Below are 16,037 nucleotides of genomic sequence, written 5' to 3'. Positions count from 1 at the left end.
AGTCTTCCAACGCTACGATGTACTTTACTTGTCTCTTTTAGGTCATTTAAATATCCTCATATACAAATTACTCGTCACCCTGCACAGACCATGGTTAATTCCAAGCTGTTTAATCTATAGATCACTTTCCTAGCTTCTTTTCTTTTGAGGCATCTGCTTGCGTTGGATTATGTTTGTTGTCAATCATATTTAGAAGCAAATATGGCAGAGCATTGTAATGTCATCTTTCACCTTGAGCGTTTTTATTAACATTATATTAACATTCTCACAACGTATGACAAAGCCGTTGAGCGCTCACGCCCTGTACACGCACATGCACACTCAGGATGATCTGACTGCTACCACAGTGAAGAAATGCAGGAAACACATGAATATGGAAAGGGAAGCAAGGACTTTATTTTTGCTTTAAGACCTAAAGGGTATCTATGGAGACTGTGAGAAGCACCTAAGAGAGCTGATTAGGTGATTGATTCTTAACGTTTTTAGCAAGAGTTAAGCATCTAGTCGTATTAAACAATTTTGAAAATACCTTTAGGCACCTGTTTTAGGGGCCTAAAATCTTTGCACATATGACTGTAAATTCTAAATCCACTCATCTTTTGAATAAATGGAAAGCCTTCAGTGGGCATTAGGTTGAGTTCAAAGATACCTCTTCTATTTCCAAACATACATTCCAAACAATGTTTACAGCTGTTTATTGGACTGTTGTGCTTTATTGCTTTCTTTTACAGCAAATGACTCCTCATTGGTAAACTCTTCTCTTGAAAGAGTTTTGCATGAAGACTTTATTTTTCCGCTCTTCTGCTGGCTTCTGTGACCTCCTCCCTTGTTGCTTGCCCCTGATTTCCTCTTGGCTGCTTTTTCCTCTCCACCCTGCAGCTCATCTATTGCAATTGTAGCAATTGCATGTTCCTTCCAGTCCTTTTGTCCAGCTCCTGCCTAGTGTAGATTTTTGAAGGGATTTCTTAAAGTTGTATTGCCATGGGTTTCACTAGGCCAGGGAGGTGATGTCTTCACAACTTAAAAAAAATACTTTTCATTAAAACACAATGATAAAATATTCAGAAATAGATTTGAGAGGTAAAATGGTTGTCGAATCGTCTTTCCAGTGAATTTTTCCTATGGATGAGTTATAACATTTATTTAATGTAGTACAAAAGAAATAGTAAATTGCACCAGTACTGATAATTGTTGATACATGTAAGTAAAAATACATAGAAATAAACGTAGTAGTGTTGACTGTACATAATCCACATTTAGAGCACTTTAATTGACTCCTCACTACTACCTCTTACTCAGAAGGTTAAGGTTATTTGAATTAATTGTTCCCTGTGGTGGGGAACACACCTGGCTTGAGTGCATTTACTTAGACTTGCACTTGTATAGTTGAAAGCAGGATCAAGCCTACGTTATTTTTCTATACACAGCTTCAAATGGTCCTGCCCCTGTCAGCAATGGCAAACCCCCCTAATATAACAGATTTTGTCTTGATAACTCCAACTAGTTCTATGCAATTTCCATTTTGCCTGTTTCTATTTTCATTCCCAGGGCAAATTCTTATTTACTGAAAATAGGATGAGAGCTTAAGCTGAGCTGTTTCTGTCTGATCAGAAGTGTTGAAAGGGGATCAAAGCGCACCATTAGCGTGAAGCCAAGACTGCAGTCCTTGTTGTAGGATATGACTTTGACTTCTATTTTGTTTTGTTATCTCAAAAAAAAAGAAAGCAGCATAGCCAATTAATTACATTCTTTTGATGTAAAAATGGCACTTACTGTCAGATAGACACCTTTGACATCACTTGCCAGTGTGGTGGTTTGCCTTATCTAAACTGCAGATTACATTATTGTCCAGATTGCAATTGCTTCATGATGAACCTGACTTTGCATCATGTTGCTTTCAGAGTTGGTCCTCAGCTAGTTTTCTAATAAATTAGAAGTGAACGAGATAAAATATTCTTGAACTGTTATGTTAAATAAGTAGATGTGTAAAATTCTGTCTTGAAATATGCCCAGAACATTTTTGCCGCTGTTATTTTGCCATGGCTTCTATCACCTGGGATTTTGTGCTCACTGATAAAATGCTACTGTAGGTATACAGTTATAGCCTCAATGAGAAATTGAGCTTTTAACTGTTCAGAATTCTTGGCTTTTAAATCCCAGTGTCCTTGAGAGCTAATAATATAGATCCAAGCTGCTAAAATGTGCTTGCAGTCTTAATTGTGCCAAAAAGAATTTTGTACATGTTTATAAATAGACAATAATTTCTCCAGAAGGTAGGTTAAAAAAATCTTATATTAGCCATGATTTTGTTATGATGGTGTTGTTTGTACAACTTAAAATGGCCAGCAATTGTCTCGCTGATGCATAGTAATTACAATTCTATATGCAGATGTTTCCTTTTCCTTCATTGCTGCAAGAGTCACTCTTTGGAGTTGTATTGTACAACATCCTACTGTGGCTTATAAACAGTATGTCTTTGTATAGCAAGGGACTCCCTTATCTATTAGTGATTATAAATAACATTTCACGTGGGTATTATGTTAAAAGAATAGTTTGGCAAAGGCAAATATTCAAAGATACAGAATGTTGGAATTAAGGTTACATATGCAGCTTTAATTCTGTCCTGTTATGCATCTGCATTGTTACAGAGAATTTAATTGTGTGCTGGCTTACTATTCTTCCATAGGATACATGCTGTATTTACTGTAGGATAGAAGTGGTCTTAGGATGGCTGTTCCATGTAGGGCAGCTGAGGCAGAAGTAATAAAGTGTGTAAATGAGTAATACAGGAGATTACAGTAAGAGAAAGGATCTTTTATTTCTTTAAAGAGCAGTGAGTGCTGCCTTGGAGAATTAAGGGTGGGACCAGGGTCACTGTGTGATGCTGAATGAGTGGCTTAAAACATTTTTTCCTCCATTTTCTGAATGCCTGAAAGCTATGTGCTCAAAAAAGCACATAGTTGGGTTTACAAAAGTTCTGGATCTGCCATTCACCACTAAACTCCCTGTGTGCTGTGGTCTGAACATTAATGACAAATTATTCTAATAATTCTGAAAAACCAGATCCCTAGTATCCTAATTTGAGCTAGGTATCGAAATTGACCTTTTAATCCCAGTTTTTCTCCTGTATAATGAGAAAAATCATTAATATTTATGAAGCAGTCAGATACCACTGTAGTGATGAGCACCACAAAAAAGCTTCTGAAAAAATTAATAAATCTGTCTTCAGACTAACATCTGAATACTGTGACATAATTTAAGTCCTGCAGCTGCCTATGGAATAAAGGAGGACCAAACGAAATATTGAACAAGTGTTTATTGACTGGGTATCACCCATCATTTGCACAAAACACAGGCAAGTTATAGTGGATGCAATAGTATATGACCACATCATTATGATTGTATCATAATATATTAGTGAAGAGGCTGAATTAAGGTTGTATGGTGAAACTTGAATCTGGCATTTGGCAACATTTTAGCATTTGACTGTGCAAGCTTAAGGAAAGCATTTTAGCAGGAACTTTCTGCATTTAATTTCCTAGTGCTGTAAAAAGAGAAACTTAGAAACAAAGTTTTGTTGGGTGGCTCATCAGCAGGTTTTGCCACAGGATTTTCTGCTATTGGAATTAAGAGACTGACGATACTTGTATTCCCCCGTGGGAATCGCGAACCTTGGGCAAGAGGCGTTCCTTCTAGGGGCGTTCTCAGACACTCGCTAAAGGCAGAGTCGAGGCGACATTTTGGTTTCATGCCAGGCTGCTGAGGGAAATGTGCTTTTTTGTGCGCCTTCTTCCCAAGCGTGGCTCTTTCAGGCCTGTCTTCTGCAGCCGGTTCCCGACCTGTCTCTGCCCCCCACTGGCTCCTTTCTCTTGCCTGTTCGGTCACGCATCTCATCTTCACTCCTCTGCTGACTGCAGTCGTTCTCTTGCTTTATCAGTCCTTGTACCGCTCCTGCACGCCGCATCCTCAGCGTAGCCATGCCCAGGCTCGGCTGCTCCTTCATCTCTTTGCTCTGTCCTGCCTCACTGCTGTTTCTCCTGGTGGCCCCTGGTTGCACACGCCGTGCGCCTGCCCTGGCCCCGGTTTGTCTCTGAGCGCCGTCTGCTCACACCTCCTGCCTTCCTCACCCATCAGACAACCAGGGCCGTGTTCAAGACGCTTTGCTGAGGCGAGAAGCAGTTTCATGCCTGCGTGTGAGGCCTGTAGCCCTCCCCTGCTCGGCTCTCTCCAGCGAGGAGGGTCGCCAGTGCCAGCGTTACCCCGCAGGGCCGTTTCCTCCCCCCAGTCTTTGTCCAGCCTGTCGCCCTCCTGAACACTTCAGCTTTTCCGCTCCAGCTCCCTGACCTAGCTTCCAGATCCAGCCAGTCTCAGGGTTTGTCCCTTAATCTGTCAATCCCAGCGTATTTCTCCAGCCCTTTCCTGCAGCGTGCCGGTTCCTGTGTTTGTTCTCTCTCCGTTCGGATCACACGGCTTCTTCCTCTTGCTGGCTAAGCACCACCGCGCAAGGCGCTGGGAGCACAGCAGAAGCAGTCTCCTGGCGGCCTCCTTTGCTCTCTGTTCCTGTTGCCCCCATTGCCACCAGCCTGCAAATGCAGCCAGTAACTGTTAGATGGAAAGATTAGTTTTGGCCCGACATGCACAGACTGGGAGGATGGCACCCTGCTCCCCAGCAGGAGCGGGAGCTGCCCTGCGGTCGGAGGTAAGAGCTGCGAGGGCGGAGGTTGCACGTCCCTCCGGGGTGGTGGGGCATTGGCCTGGCAGCTGGAGGACCTCGGAGAGCCTGGAGCTCTTGGTTTACCAAGTGCCAAGCCAAAGAGATTTTAGCTGATAAATTCAAACATGGCCTTGTTTATTTGAAAAAAAAAAAAACAAACTGGTAAAATCACATTGGTACTTACCAGGATCCTAGAAATAGTTAAATCAAACTGGGCCTGATGCAAGGAGGGTTACTAGATGGCGGAGACTAACAGATGAGGAGAGATTAAAAGGAGCTGGCTTGCTCAGCGAGGAGAGCAAAACAAGCAGAGAGCGGGTACGATGCAGGCTAGGAACACATCAAGGAAGTAAAAAAGCTGTTCAAGCAAATGAACCAGCATTGCTGCAAAAACAAAAGGCCAGGAATAAACTTCAGGTGGCAACTAGAGGGAAATTATTTCTAATCAAGAGAACATCAGGTTCTGGAGCAGCTTTCTAATCAAAGTAATGAGATCAAAACTCAACTTTTAAGAGCGTTTACTTTATACTCCCTGATGCCAGGGATAGCAGATGATATTTAATATTTCAAAGGCTTATCATTTTGACAAATTTAAACAGATTTTTGACAGAGGTGGCAAAAGGCCTGTGCCTAGCATAAATGATATTCAGATTTGAAGCATCTATTCTAAAGCTGAGAGTCCTCTAAAAAAAGGTCATCAGGCTTATTTTTAGAGTTGACAAAAAATAGTGCATATTTTTATTAGTCTAGATCTCAGGCTTCGGCGTCAGCCTGTGACTGCAAATTTTCAGGAAAATTCAACCCTAGGCAGGGAATATTTTCAACCAAATGTGAGGTTTGGCAACTGAAAACAGATTTTGTAAGAAAAAAAGAAATCTGGCAACTTAATTAACAGTTGTATGATTATAAAAATGTATATTTTCAAATATACATTAATGTTAATGTTGATTAATTGCTAGATCAAGTCTTGTGTTCTAAAACATTGGTTTGAAACAGCTTCCAAAGAACAAACGGATGTTTAATGCCAAAAGAAGAGGCACATATCAGTCAGGAAAGTTAACAGTTGTCATTAAAAGCATAATATCAATACAAGTGTTTTAGATTTTCATTATGTCATTTTTAAATTTTTTCTAAGCCCTTTTATTTTTTTTCCTTGAAAATGACCTGTGCACATCAGAGGTTAGAAAACTATGTAAATCTTCAGTTTGCTCTTTTCTGTCCAAAGTACTTTGATGATCAGATATACCTTTTATAGCAGGAGTAATTTGATTTGCTATTAAGAATATATATATATAATCTACAATGAGTGGTTTAGATAGCTGAGAAAAGTATTTGAAGGTAGATGATTTCTTACTCTGGGATCTTTCTCTATTGCATTCATTGGCCTTCTGGGTTTAGTGAGCAGATAAAACTCTGTGCCCTCCTCACACCTTAGTCGTTCACCTTTGTGTCTGGCATACTAGGGGGATCTGAAAGGATGGAAGATAGCTTCAATTAAAAGATTAATACAAAATTTGTTGTCAAGCAGCGGGAAATTTTTGCAACAGCTATACACAGATGTTATCTATCTGAGGTGTAAGCTTTTCTTTTACAAAAATAATTCACAATCTTGAGACCGTGAAACCCTGACAGTTTAGATTACTTCCCATATTAATATCTATGTAGCATTAACTTTGAAACAAGTAATGATAATTAAAATGGAAGCAACATTTCTATCTTACTGATGATTTTAGCATAAAACTCAACTAAATTACCTTTTCCTACTGCTGTAGCTTCCCAGATGATCAGAGCTCAAAATATTATTTTCCCATCTGCAAAACCTTTCGTACCTTTCTGTCTACTTCTATAATGTAGGTATGGTATTTCAAGATTAAATACTGCAATTCATCTTGAAAATCTGAATACAGGAAGTATAAAACGGCTAAAATATGGAATTAACATCAGGGATGTCATGCTGATTCATTTTCAGGTTACGTTCAGTAAGAAACTGCATTTTTGTTAGCACAGTTTTACCAAGCAGCTCTTCGAGAGAACCGATGGGTTTGACACAACATGGCCAGTTTTAACTGTATGCATTTGGTCCCATTTATAAACAGGTCTTAGTTACCCAGCATGAAGTATGCCTTGCTTTCCAATCCCTTCATCAGAACAACAAAAATCAACAAGCAGATTTTCCTTGCTCAGCAACATTCTGTAAACGCACTCAGGAGAACATTTTTCTGCCTTATTTTTCCTCTTACGGTGGTCATCTTGGTTGGTGGAAGTTGCTAAGATCTGTGGAGATATCTTGGCAGTACTTCATCCCATCTGCTCATCTCCCAGTTAACAGGTACACACGTAGACTCTGTCAACTTTTTGCTCTTAAAAAGAGATCACTGATACCTGAAGTAAATGAAACTGCCACTCTGCTTTCTGTGGACATGTCACTGATTTCTTTTCTTAGAGAGCAGCTGCTAGAAGACGGTGTCACTTCAGACCAATAAGTACTTGATATTTTATATTATCTATGCAGTAGAGAGAGGTGGTACCCAAGCCAAATAATTTCATGTACTGTTCATTAAAGTTTTTGCTGCCTCCATTGCAGATGACTTGTCCAGGAACTATTTCAATATTTTACCCAATTACTGCTTAATGAAGAACGTATAAATGGTCAGGGATCAGCATCCAGCTCTTTCTTCTCTCCGGAGAGACCCTGCTTGCCCTGGTGCAGAATGCTACACTTGCTCCCTCTTTCTCATCTTGCACCAAGATAGGCTGAATCCTTTTTAAACTGGTGTCACTTTAGCAAGAGGTCCTCACAGAATAGGTCTCCAGGCTGGTTGCCAGGAGGTGAAGGTCTGAGCCTAGGTTTTAAACTTCTTAACACACTAAGGACAGGGCAAACAGTTTCTTCTCTTCTTTTATGGTTCAAAACAAAACAGTAGTGTCTGCTCTGCTATGAAGAAGACTGAGGTCCATTTCAAGAGAAGGTTTTGGGGTGTGTTATTTCCCTGAAGAATGAGATACTGGATCATCCTGAGTCATCATGCTTTTCTGATAACTTTGTTCCTACCAAAAACTCAATTTTGCATCACTTGACTTTTAGATGTGTAACTGGAGAGTTACCTAACGAGCACGGTTCAATGTTACAAACTGTACTGCAATGTCCAAGTACATATACGAATCTGGCCTTTTGTCCATTTTGAGTGTCGTGCCCATTTTGTGAAAGTTGCCTCCTTAAGATCGTTTTCAAAATAGAGGAATGGTAGAAGTTGACCTGCTAGCACACAGAAAAGACCCCATCTTCTTTAAAAAGCCCATGAAAATATCTGAATTTGCCTGTTAATGGTTTTCTAACTACAATCAGAGGGTCAGAATGCATGTTATGCATGTGATGCAATCAACACTGAGTGCTCATTTCCATCCTCTTTTGCCTTTAGACAGAAAGACAGAATGTAAATTGTCTCTACAAAGCAGTAAATTGCCTCAGTGTTTGAAAAGCTTAAGGGTTCACAATGGTAGTTTAACACAGATTCAGACCCTTGATGCTCATGAGTTTAAGATTTAGTGTATTTGCCTACCAGCTTTTTCCGTCTTGCTTTATGACGTTAAGTACAAACGCAGAAAGTCTGTAGTTACGTTTGTATATCCTGTTAATATATATAGTATCCTGGTAGGCACTCTCAGGTATGGATGTTCTCGTAAATGACTGGCACAGAACCAGGGAAGAATTTTCACATACCATGGCTCAGTCCTTAATAGTGGAAGGTGCTTTTATTTCTTTTTCTTTTTTTTTTTTAAGCATAGCAGTTGGTTGAACATTGCCCTTGTTTGTAGCTCTCATTTTTGTCTTTTTTCAATTGTGGTAATTCCTGAAAACATGCAGTCCCAAGGGGCTCACACAGCCTGATTATATACATTGAATGTTTTGTATTCTGCATTGCATTATCATATAATCAGGTTAAAGTGGTAAAGAGTTATTAATGGAAAAATTCAGTCACTCTTGGTTTTCTTATATTTATTAAGTGATTTTATTTTAAAAAAGGATCCACATACTATCATTCCATCTGAGACGTTAGAGAAGGACAAAAACAACATATTATACTCAACCAATATTCTTAATTTAAGAAATATGTTGTTGAAATACATTCAGTTCAGTAAAATTCAGTTTAGTAAAATTCAAACACTGATGCTGATTTCACACATCTCACAATCATTTTTATTTTATGTCTTTATTTCTGTTCATGTTTATCCATTGCCCCCCATGCACTTAGGAAAATGTGTTCTGGGAATTCTGAGTTAGTTCCATATAAGTGACATCTAAACAGCTAAATTGAAAATTTAATCTCAGTCAGGAACATGAGGCAATGTTGAGCTGTACTGCCCAAAAGTTTCCCAGCATGACTCACAGCAGTAGAAAGTTTTCTCAGTGATGAGATGTGAATGTGCAAGAAGCCTATAACACCTGCTATTTTATTAGCTTGCAGGTGGTCAGCAAAATCTCAGCATGTGTCATAAGCGAAAGTTGGGGAGTTTTTGCAATATGACAATAATTCCGTATCAGCCTCTTGGTGCCTTTTGCCCTCTGGATTGCCTGACAGAGTTTAAAAACTGATCTCTGCTAATGCTTCTCCCTTGAGGAATGACAGTGCAGAACTCGCTCGCCTTCTTGAGGCTCTCAGGTCCTATTTAGGTGTGGCGGATCTGATGCACAGCGCTGCTGCGCGCCAGCTTCGCTCTCCCTCCTTGGGTAGCTGATGGTGCTGTGGCTTTTCCGTCTATGGGAGAAATATCCAGAACCCAGACGGATTACAGGCGAGACGAGACACCGAACCTGATGCTGTGGTGGTGTGCAGTGGTACGCTCTCAAGCGAAGCAACAGTCCACCCTGCGCCGGAGCGCTGCACGCCACCTCCAGCGCCACGTCCTCCCACCTGACCCTCGGCCGTGCCCTACCCATGACTCACAGTCCGTCCTTCCTTCCCCCCTCAGAAGAAAACATGGTTTGATACCTGGCCAAATCCCTCTTACAAGAAGTATACTAATACTTCTTTGACATCATCCTCGTTACTGAAAAACATTTTCCTTTTGCAGCACGGTGGCAGGCCTGGCTCTCAGACAGCTGCTGCAAGTCACCGGACTACAGAGAAACCTCTAGATACTGGCAGAAATGAGTTTTGCTCTCCTAAACGCCTGCCGGGGTAATGACTTTCCCTCCCGAGAAGCAGCAGTGAGGCTTGCGTGTGCAGTTTGCACCCCCCTGTGGTACCGATGGTGAAATTATCCATTAAGTTTAATCTTGTACCTCAGATGCAGACAAACTCCTCTTAGATTTGCTTATCCATGACCAATAGGCTTTGGTGTACAAGATGTTACATGCATAAATACTATGCAAATTCAGCAGGTCACCACTGACCAGTGATGGAGACTGCAGATAAGTCTTTAGTCTAATGACTACGAGGAATGCTTAATCAGAGGTATAGAATAAGCAGCTATGTATCTGGGCTGTGACCTTATGGGCCTTCAAGCTAAGCAGGATCAAGCCCTGACCCTCATTAAGTCTCAGAGTAAGCTAGGTAAGGAGGTGCCTGATCAATATTTTAACAGATATATAAGACAGCTCACTCATTTGACCAAAACAGTATTGTGTATTATTCGCAATTACTGTTTTTCACTTGCATACCGTGATGTGCTTTATAGAAAAATAACAGAAGTGACTTACATATCTTGATTTTAACAGAATGTAACAGATTTTTTCACATAGCGGCCTAACCAGCCAGGAACCCTTTTTAGGATATTATAAACGTTCTGATTTTTTTAATCAGTTAATATGTTGCTATAATCATGAAATGTTTGTTTGGGACTTACTGCTATGGCATGGAAAATGTGTTTGCCAGGAACAAACAATCCAGTGGAACGAGTGTTAAGCATGTTGCGAGCAGTGGCTGCGCAGAAGAGAGTAATTACAGACTTATCAAAGCTATTAATTTATTCAAATAGAGCAAAGCTGTTGCTCAGTTGTAGGTGTCTTTGGAATAGCAAAGTCCAGACTCTTAAAAATACTTAGGCGTTTAATAGGGTCTGTTGGAAAGTATCTCCGCACTCAAAAAATGTAGATTGTAATTAAGTTCGAAGTTGGCATTAGTATGATTTCTTAAATGTAAGTTTGCTAAATTTTGCTATTATGAAAAACTCCTTTCCAAGCATCCTACCTTTTTCTGAAAATGAGATAACAGGTTTCCTGAAGAGCTAATAAGCTACAGTGGTTTTCGTTCATTTATTTTGTTAATATATGCATGAAGTAAGATAGAAGGGACAACTTAAAAGACAGCTAATCAGAATACATGTGGATACCACAGATTGCTCTACCTCTGCCTGTTCAGTTTAATTTCTCAAAAATATGGGAGCTCAGGATCTTCTCACATGGCTTATCTTCCATTATGGTAGCACAGCTAACCAGGAGGACAGTTAGTCTTTCCTAAAAGTGGCATTTCAACGGAGCGTTCAGTGGGGTGTATGGAATGACCGTTTTGCAGTTTTTTTAGATTCTCAGGGTAGGGGACGCTACGAAAGGAGCTGTTATTGTACAAAGCCACAAGGCTTTGAAGTAGAGGAAAAAAAAGGAATGGCTCTTAGGGCACCTTTTGAAAAAAGGGAATTTTGTTGGACTGTTGAACAGGCTATCATCTACTGATGATATGGGTCCCAAGCAGGAGGCACAGTGCTGGGATTAAAGGGAGTACTTTCTCTTTTAAGGCAGAATCTGAAGCTAAGGAGAGGCCACAGGAGAAATTTAATCCTTGACTAAGCACATCATGGACCCTGTTAGCTCCACTTGGTAGAGCAGGCTGTCCTCTGTGCTCGGTAGCAAGCTTTGCACTTCCAGCTCTCGTCAAGAAGAAACCTGTATGTGGCTGTCCTGCTTTATGCAATTCTACAGAAAGTTTTTATCTTATTATATAAACTGGCAACAAAATATACCTTGCACTGAACTAATTATGAAGACAATCAGAGCTGGAATCAAACCTCGGATATTCCTGTTTCTCTGTACTTTTCTCATGCGATCTCTGTCTCATAATACTGTGAACAAAAAATTCGATTAATTATTTTTATGCATTCCTTCCCTCCCTCCCCTTCTCAACTTTATCATAAAGTGCTGTAGAAAGAAAAGAGGATTGGAATAGAAGTGAATGAGGTCAGGAGGAGCATCGGCTAATAAGAGATTCCCTCCTATTTAGCGGATTAGTTAACTGATATCATTGGCAGTTTTATGCACAACATATAAACTTTGCATTATGCAGTTTCTGTGTTTTAAAATAGGCGAAATACTACAAAAGTACAAAAATAACCCCTAATGTAATATTAATGATAATTCACTTGTCCATCAACTGAAACCTGCAGTAAAATTATTCAGACAGCAGCAATACATTTCTCAGATCTCGGTCACAGTACAAACGTCTCCTGTAAGTAAAGGCACACTTTAAGCCCTTCTAAAAAACGGGGGAGGGTGCTACAGAATAAGCCTAAAATAATAGTTTTAGTATTAAAAAAAAAGGAACTGAGATGGGCTGAATGAGGAGGGCTGTCGCTATAAAACAAAGTGTACGAAGGCATACACCTCTCCAAGTTGAGAGTAGCATACCACTAAAAAATTAATGCCACTATCATACCTGGTCCAGCATCAGGTGACACTGTTGGAAGACTGCCACTGTAGTCCCCATCTTAAAACACAAATTCAAACCATTGCCTTGTAGTCAGGTACCCCCGGAGAAAACACAAATATCTTCAATGAGAAAACACAGAGGAAAAGAAACAGCCCCCCATGCTGTGCTGATGACCTGTGCATGATGCTGTATTCTAAAAACGTGTTCACCAAATTACCAACTCGGATGAAATACTATCAAACATCTGTTTCCCACTGTCAGGGGGAAACAGAAATGGCAGCAGTCCTATCCCTGCAGTGCATCAGTCCGTATTTACGTTTCTGGGAGCACACTTCTGGGGTAGCTGCTACTGGCTGTGTACACTGGGAAAACAGGAATAAGTCTTAAAAACCGAGGTCAAACATTTGTTGACTGAAGCCGTCTTGGCAAAGAGCGACTGAAAGCCGCCCTTTTGTGCCTTGCTTCCCAAAGAGGCTGTTCCGACAAATCACCCTTCCTCCTTCCTTCCTTCCTTCCCGTGCTAGTCAGGCGCACTACGTCGGGAACTGGCTGCTCTCGAGAGCAGCAGGGCTGGCGAAAGGGAGCGCAGCCGGGGCGAGGCGAGCGGCCGGCAGGCAGCGGGGTGCGGTTTCGGGCGCCTGCGGGCGGTAACAAAGGAGCGGAGGCTGCACTGGCTGCGGGGGCTGGAGCCACACAGCCACATCAACGCTTTAACCAGCAGCTCGCTGATGGCAAATCTTTTTCTCGTCCTGGCGGGGGAGCCAAATACTATCGATTTGTAGCCCGGAAGGTTTTTGTTGCTGCTGGGCTTTATTGTTGAAGTCGGAGGATCATTCGCGAGCTGGTTGCCTAGCCGCAGGCCACGGCGCTCCGGCATCCATCCTAAATGCATTTTCCCTGAGGGCTGGCTATTTTTTGGAGGATCATCCTCGGAGCTGCACACACGCACGCACCCCTCATACGCAGCAATGGTGAGCGACGTTTTTCTCCCCTATCTTTGTTTTCCGGGGGGATGTTTTCCGCAGCCACGCGGGGTGGGCTGGGTGCACGCTGCTGGTGCGACAGACACTGCCTGCGGGTTCGCCACCCACGCAACCTCTGTGTGTGTGTGTCTGTGTCTGTCTGTGTCTCTGTGCAGAGCTCCGGCAACGCGTCCTACCGCTGCTCCATGTCTTCCTCCGCGGATTTTTCGGACGAGGACGACTTGAGCCAGAAGTCGGGCACGGTGTCGCCGGCGCCGGGGGACACGCTGCCCTGGAACCTGCCCAAGCACGAGCGGTCCAAGCGGAAGATCCAGGGCGGCTCCGTGCTGGACCCCGCCGAGCGGGCCGTGCTCCGCATCGCCGGTAAGGGCGCGCCGCGGCCGCGGCCGGGAGGGGCGCAGCGGGGCCGCGGCTCGGCGCAGCCGCTGAACGAGCCCCCCCACCCCCCAGCTCCTCGGAGCGGTGACTAAGCTATTTGGCCATGTTTGTTTTCTTTTCTTTTTTCTTTCCCTTTTTTTTTTTTTTTTTTGCGGTTGGGCGAATGCATGCATGTGGGAAGAGACGAAATACGTGCAGGTGCGCCCATTAAACTTTCATGGGAAACTGCATTAGCGGGATGAAGACTGCAGCGGTCCCTGTAGGGATTTCATACCGTGCCTGCGGTTTGACTGCCAAGCAGCCGGGCAGGCGGCGCACTCGGCTCTCCCCGTCGAAGCAGCACGGGGCTGCCCGGGGCGCACGCACAGACGGCGGCTCCTCTCCGGGCACGTCGCGGGCGGCCCGGGGCGGGCAGCGAGGCTGCCAGCGCGTCCGGGCTGCTGCTGCCTGGCCCGACGACAACCAGCGACGCGGGCGGCAGCGCAGGGGCGCTGCTGTCGCCGGTGCCAGCCGCTGACAGCGTGCCGCTGAATCCCGGCAGGGCGCAGCGGCCGCTGGCGCTCCCCGCGGACGCGAGCGCGCCGCCTGCGCGCGTGGGCGCCTCCCCGCTCCCGAGCCTGCGCTTGCCGCGAAAACGGCTCTCAGCGGCGGCGTGTGGGCACCGCAGCTTCGCGGGGGCGGCCCGGCGGTGGGGGAGGATCCGCGGCCGGGGTCAGGCGAGGGCGGAGAGTGCGCGGGCGCAGGCGCGCTCGGCCGCGGCGAGCGGCGGCACCTGCGCGGCCTCGCGACCGGAGCGGGGCGGGGGGGGGGCGGGGAGGAAGAAGGGAGGGGGGGCACCCTAAGCCGGGGCGCTGCCAGCGGGGCCCCTCCGTGCGCCAGCTGCCGCCGGTGCGAGGCGAGACGGGGGCCCCGGGGGGGGGCGCGGAGGTGCCCCGCGGCGGCGCCGCCCGCCGCCTCCGTCCGTGCGCTTTTAGTGCCGCGTCCCGCCCGCCCCGTCGCAGCGCGGAGCCGCCGCGCCGACACCCACCTGCCTTCGGGGAGGGGCGGGCGGGGACGAGCATGGGGGCTGGGGGCGGCGGGCGCCGGCGGCCCCTCCGCCCCGTCTGTCCATCCATCCAGCCATCCATCCGTCCGTCCGTCCGTCTGTCCCTCCCTCGGGCCGCCCCGCAGGGCCGGGCCGGGCCGCGGCAAGGCGAGCGGCGGCGCGGCCGGGCGGGGTGGGGGCGTTGCCGGCAGCCTCTCTCCCTCCCCCCCCCCCTTTTTTTTTTTGCCATTCCCAAGGCTTCTGTCTGTCTGGAGGCTGGGAGGGGACTGGGCAGCGCTAAGCCCCAGCCATGGCTGGGTACCTCTCCCCGGGCGCCTACTTCTATGCCGAGGAGCAGGAGTACCTGCAGGCCTACGAGGATGTCCTGGAGCGCTACAAGGGTACGCGGCGTCCCCGCGGGGCGCGCAGGGCCGCGCCTGCCCCAGATGGACACACGGATGAGGCGCAGGCGGGCCGGGGCCCGGGGCGGCGGGGCGCGCGCGGCGCTCGCCGCGCGTGGGAACCGGCCGCGGCGGGCGGCGCGGTGCGCGGAGCGCCTCGCTTCGCTGAGACACCCGCTGGCGAGGCTCCTTCACGAGTGTTTGCCGAGGGAGCTGCGGGCACGGCGTTTCGCGTCCCGACGTGCGTTGCTCTTTAAAGCTTCCGTTTATTTTCTCCTTTTCGGTAGCGGGGCAGAGAATGCTTTTAGTTCACGTCGCACCTGCGGTTTTTTTTTTTTTTTCACTGAATGCAGGAAAAATACAGGGAAAAGAGACGTTTAGCGTGGCACAGAGGCATACAAGTAATTTTGTTAGATCTGCAGATTGCGTTGCGTTCTGTAATTGGGATGGAAGACAGTTGGGGGACGTGATTCATTATGTTTCAGTGTATTTTGAGTGTTAAATCTTAAAACGCGGATCAAAAATGTTAAGGTTCTGATTTTAATTAAAGTAAAAAGAGGTGGAGTTGACTGTTCGGATTGAATCTTCATCCCAGAAATAGTTCTTACAGCATGCCACAGCATATTTAGCATTTGCTATTCTGAGCCTGGGGAAAAGGTAGGCTAGACTTTACAGCTGAAATTTTTGTTTGGAAAGATTACGCTTTTTCTGCGATATGTTTCCAGTCAGTTGTAAAGGTTTTTGTTAAATGGTTCCCATTGATGGGAATGGGAGTGGCATAGTTTAAGACAGCTCAATTTGAAGACAGCGATAGCTGATTTTATTTAATCCTGGTTATTAGTGGTAGTATTTCTGGAAAAAAAAAACCCCTCACAAACAGTTACTTTGAACTAG

The 16,037-nt window shown here is 45.1% G+C and overlaps 1 protein-coding gene across 22 annotated transcripts in view; it reads left to right on the top strand.

Annotated features, from left to right (window-relative positions):
- The window catches only part of LOC104151956 (dystonin), a 309,066-nt gene that overhangs the window by 19,423 nt on the left and 273,606 nt on the right, over nucleotides 1-16,037 (top strand). For 14 of the 22 annotated variants that reach the window (XM_068937429.1, XM_068937427.1, XM_068937406.1 and 11 more), the window contains one exon: nucleotides 13,496-13,703. In XM_068937429.1, coding sequence (XP_068793530.1) covers nucleotides 13,496-13,703 — 208 coding nt within the window. Of the gene's footprint in view, nucleotides 1-12,993; nucleotides 13,329-13,495; nucleotides 13,704-15,025; nucleotides 15,144-16,037 lie in introns of those variants that run through there. The other 8 variants (XM_068937434.1, XM_068937433.1, XM_068937432.1 and 5 more) reach the window with 2 other exon arrangements.

The sequence above is a fragment of the Struthio camelus genome, chromosome 3 (genome assembly GCF_040807025.1).
Source record: "Struthio camelus isolate bStrCam1 chromosome 3, bStrCam1.hap1, whole genome shotgun sequence".
NCBI lineage: Eukaryota > Metazoa > Chordata > Aves > Struthioniformes > Struthionidae > Struthio > Struthio camelus.
Note: the sequence above shows the minus strand (reverse complement) of the source record. Positions and strands in the feature narration are given on the sequence as shown.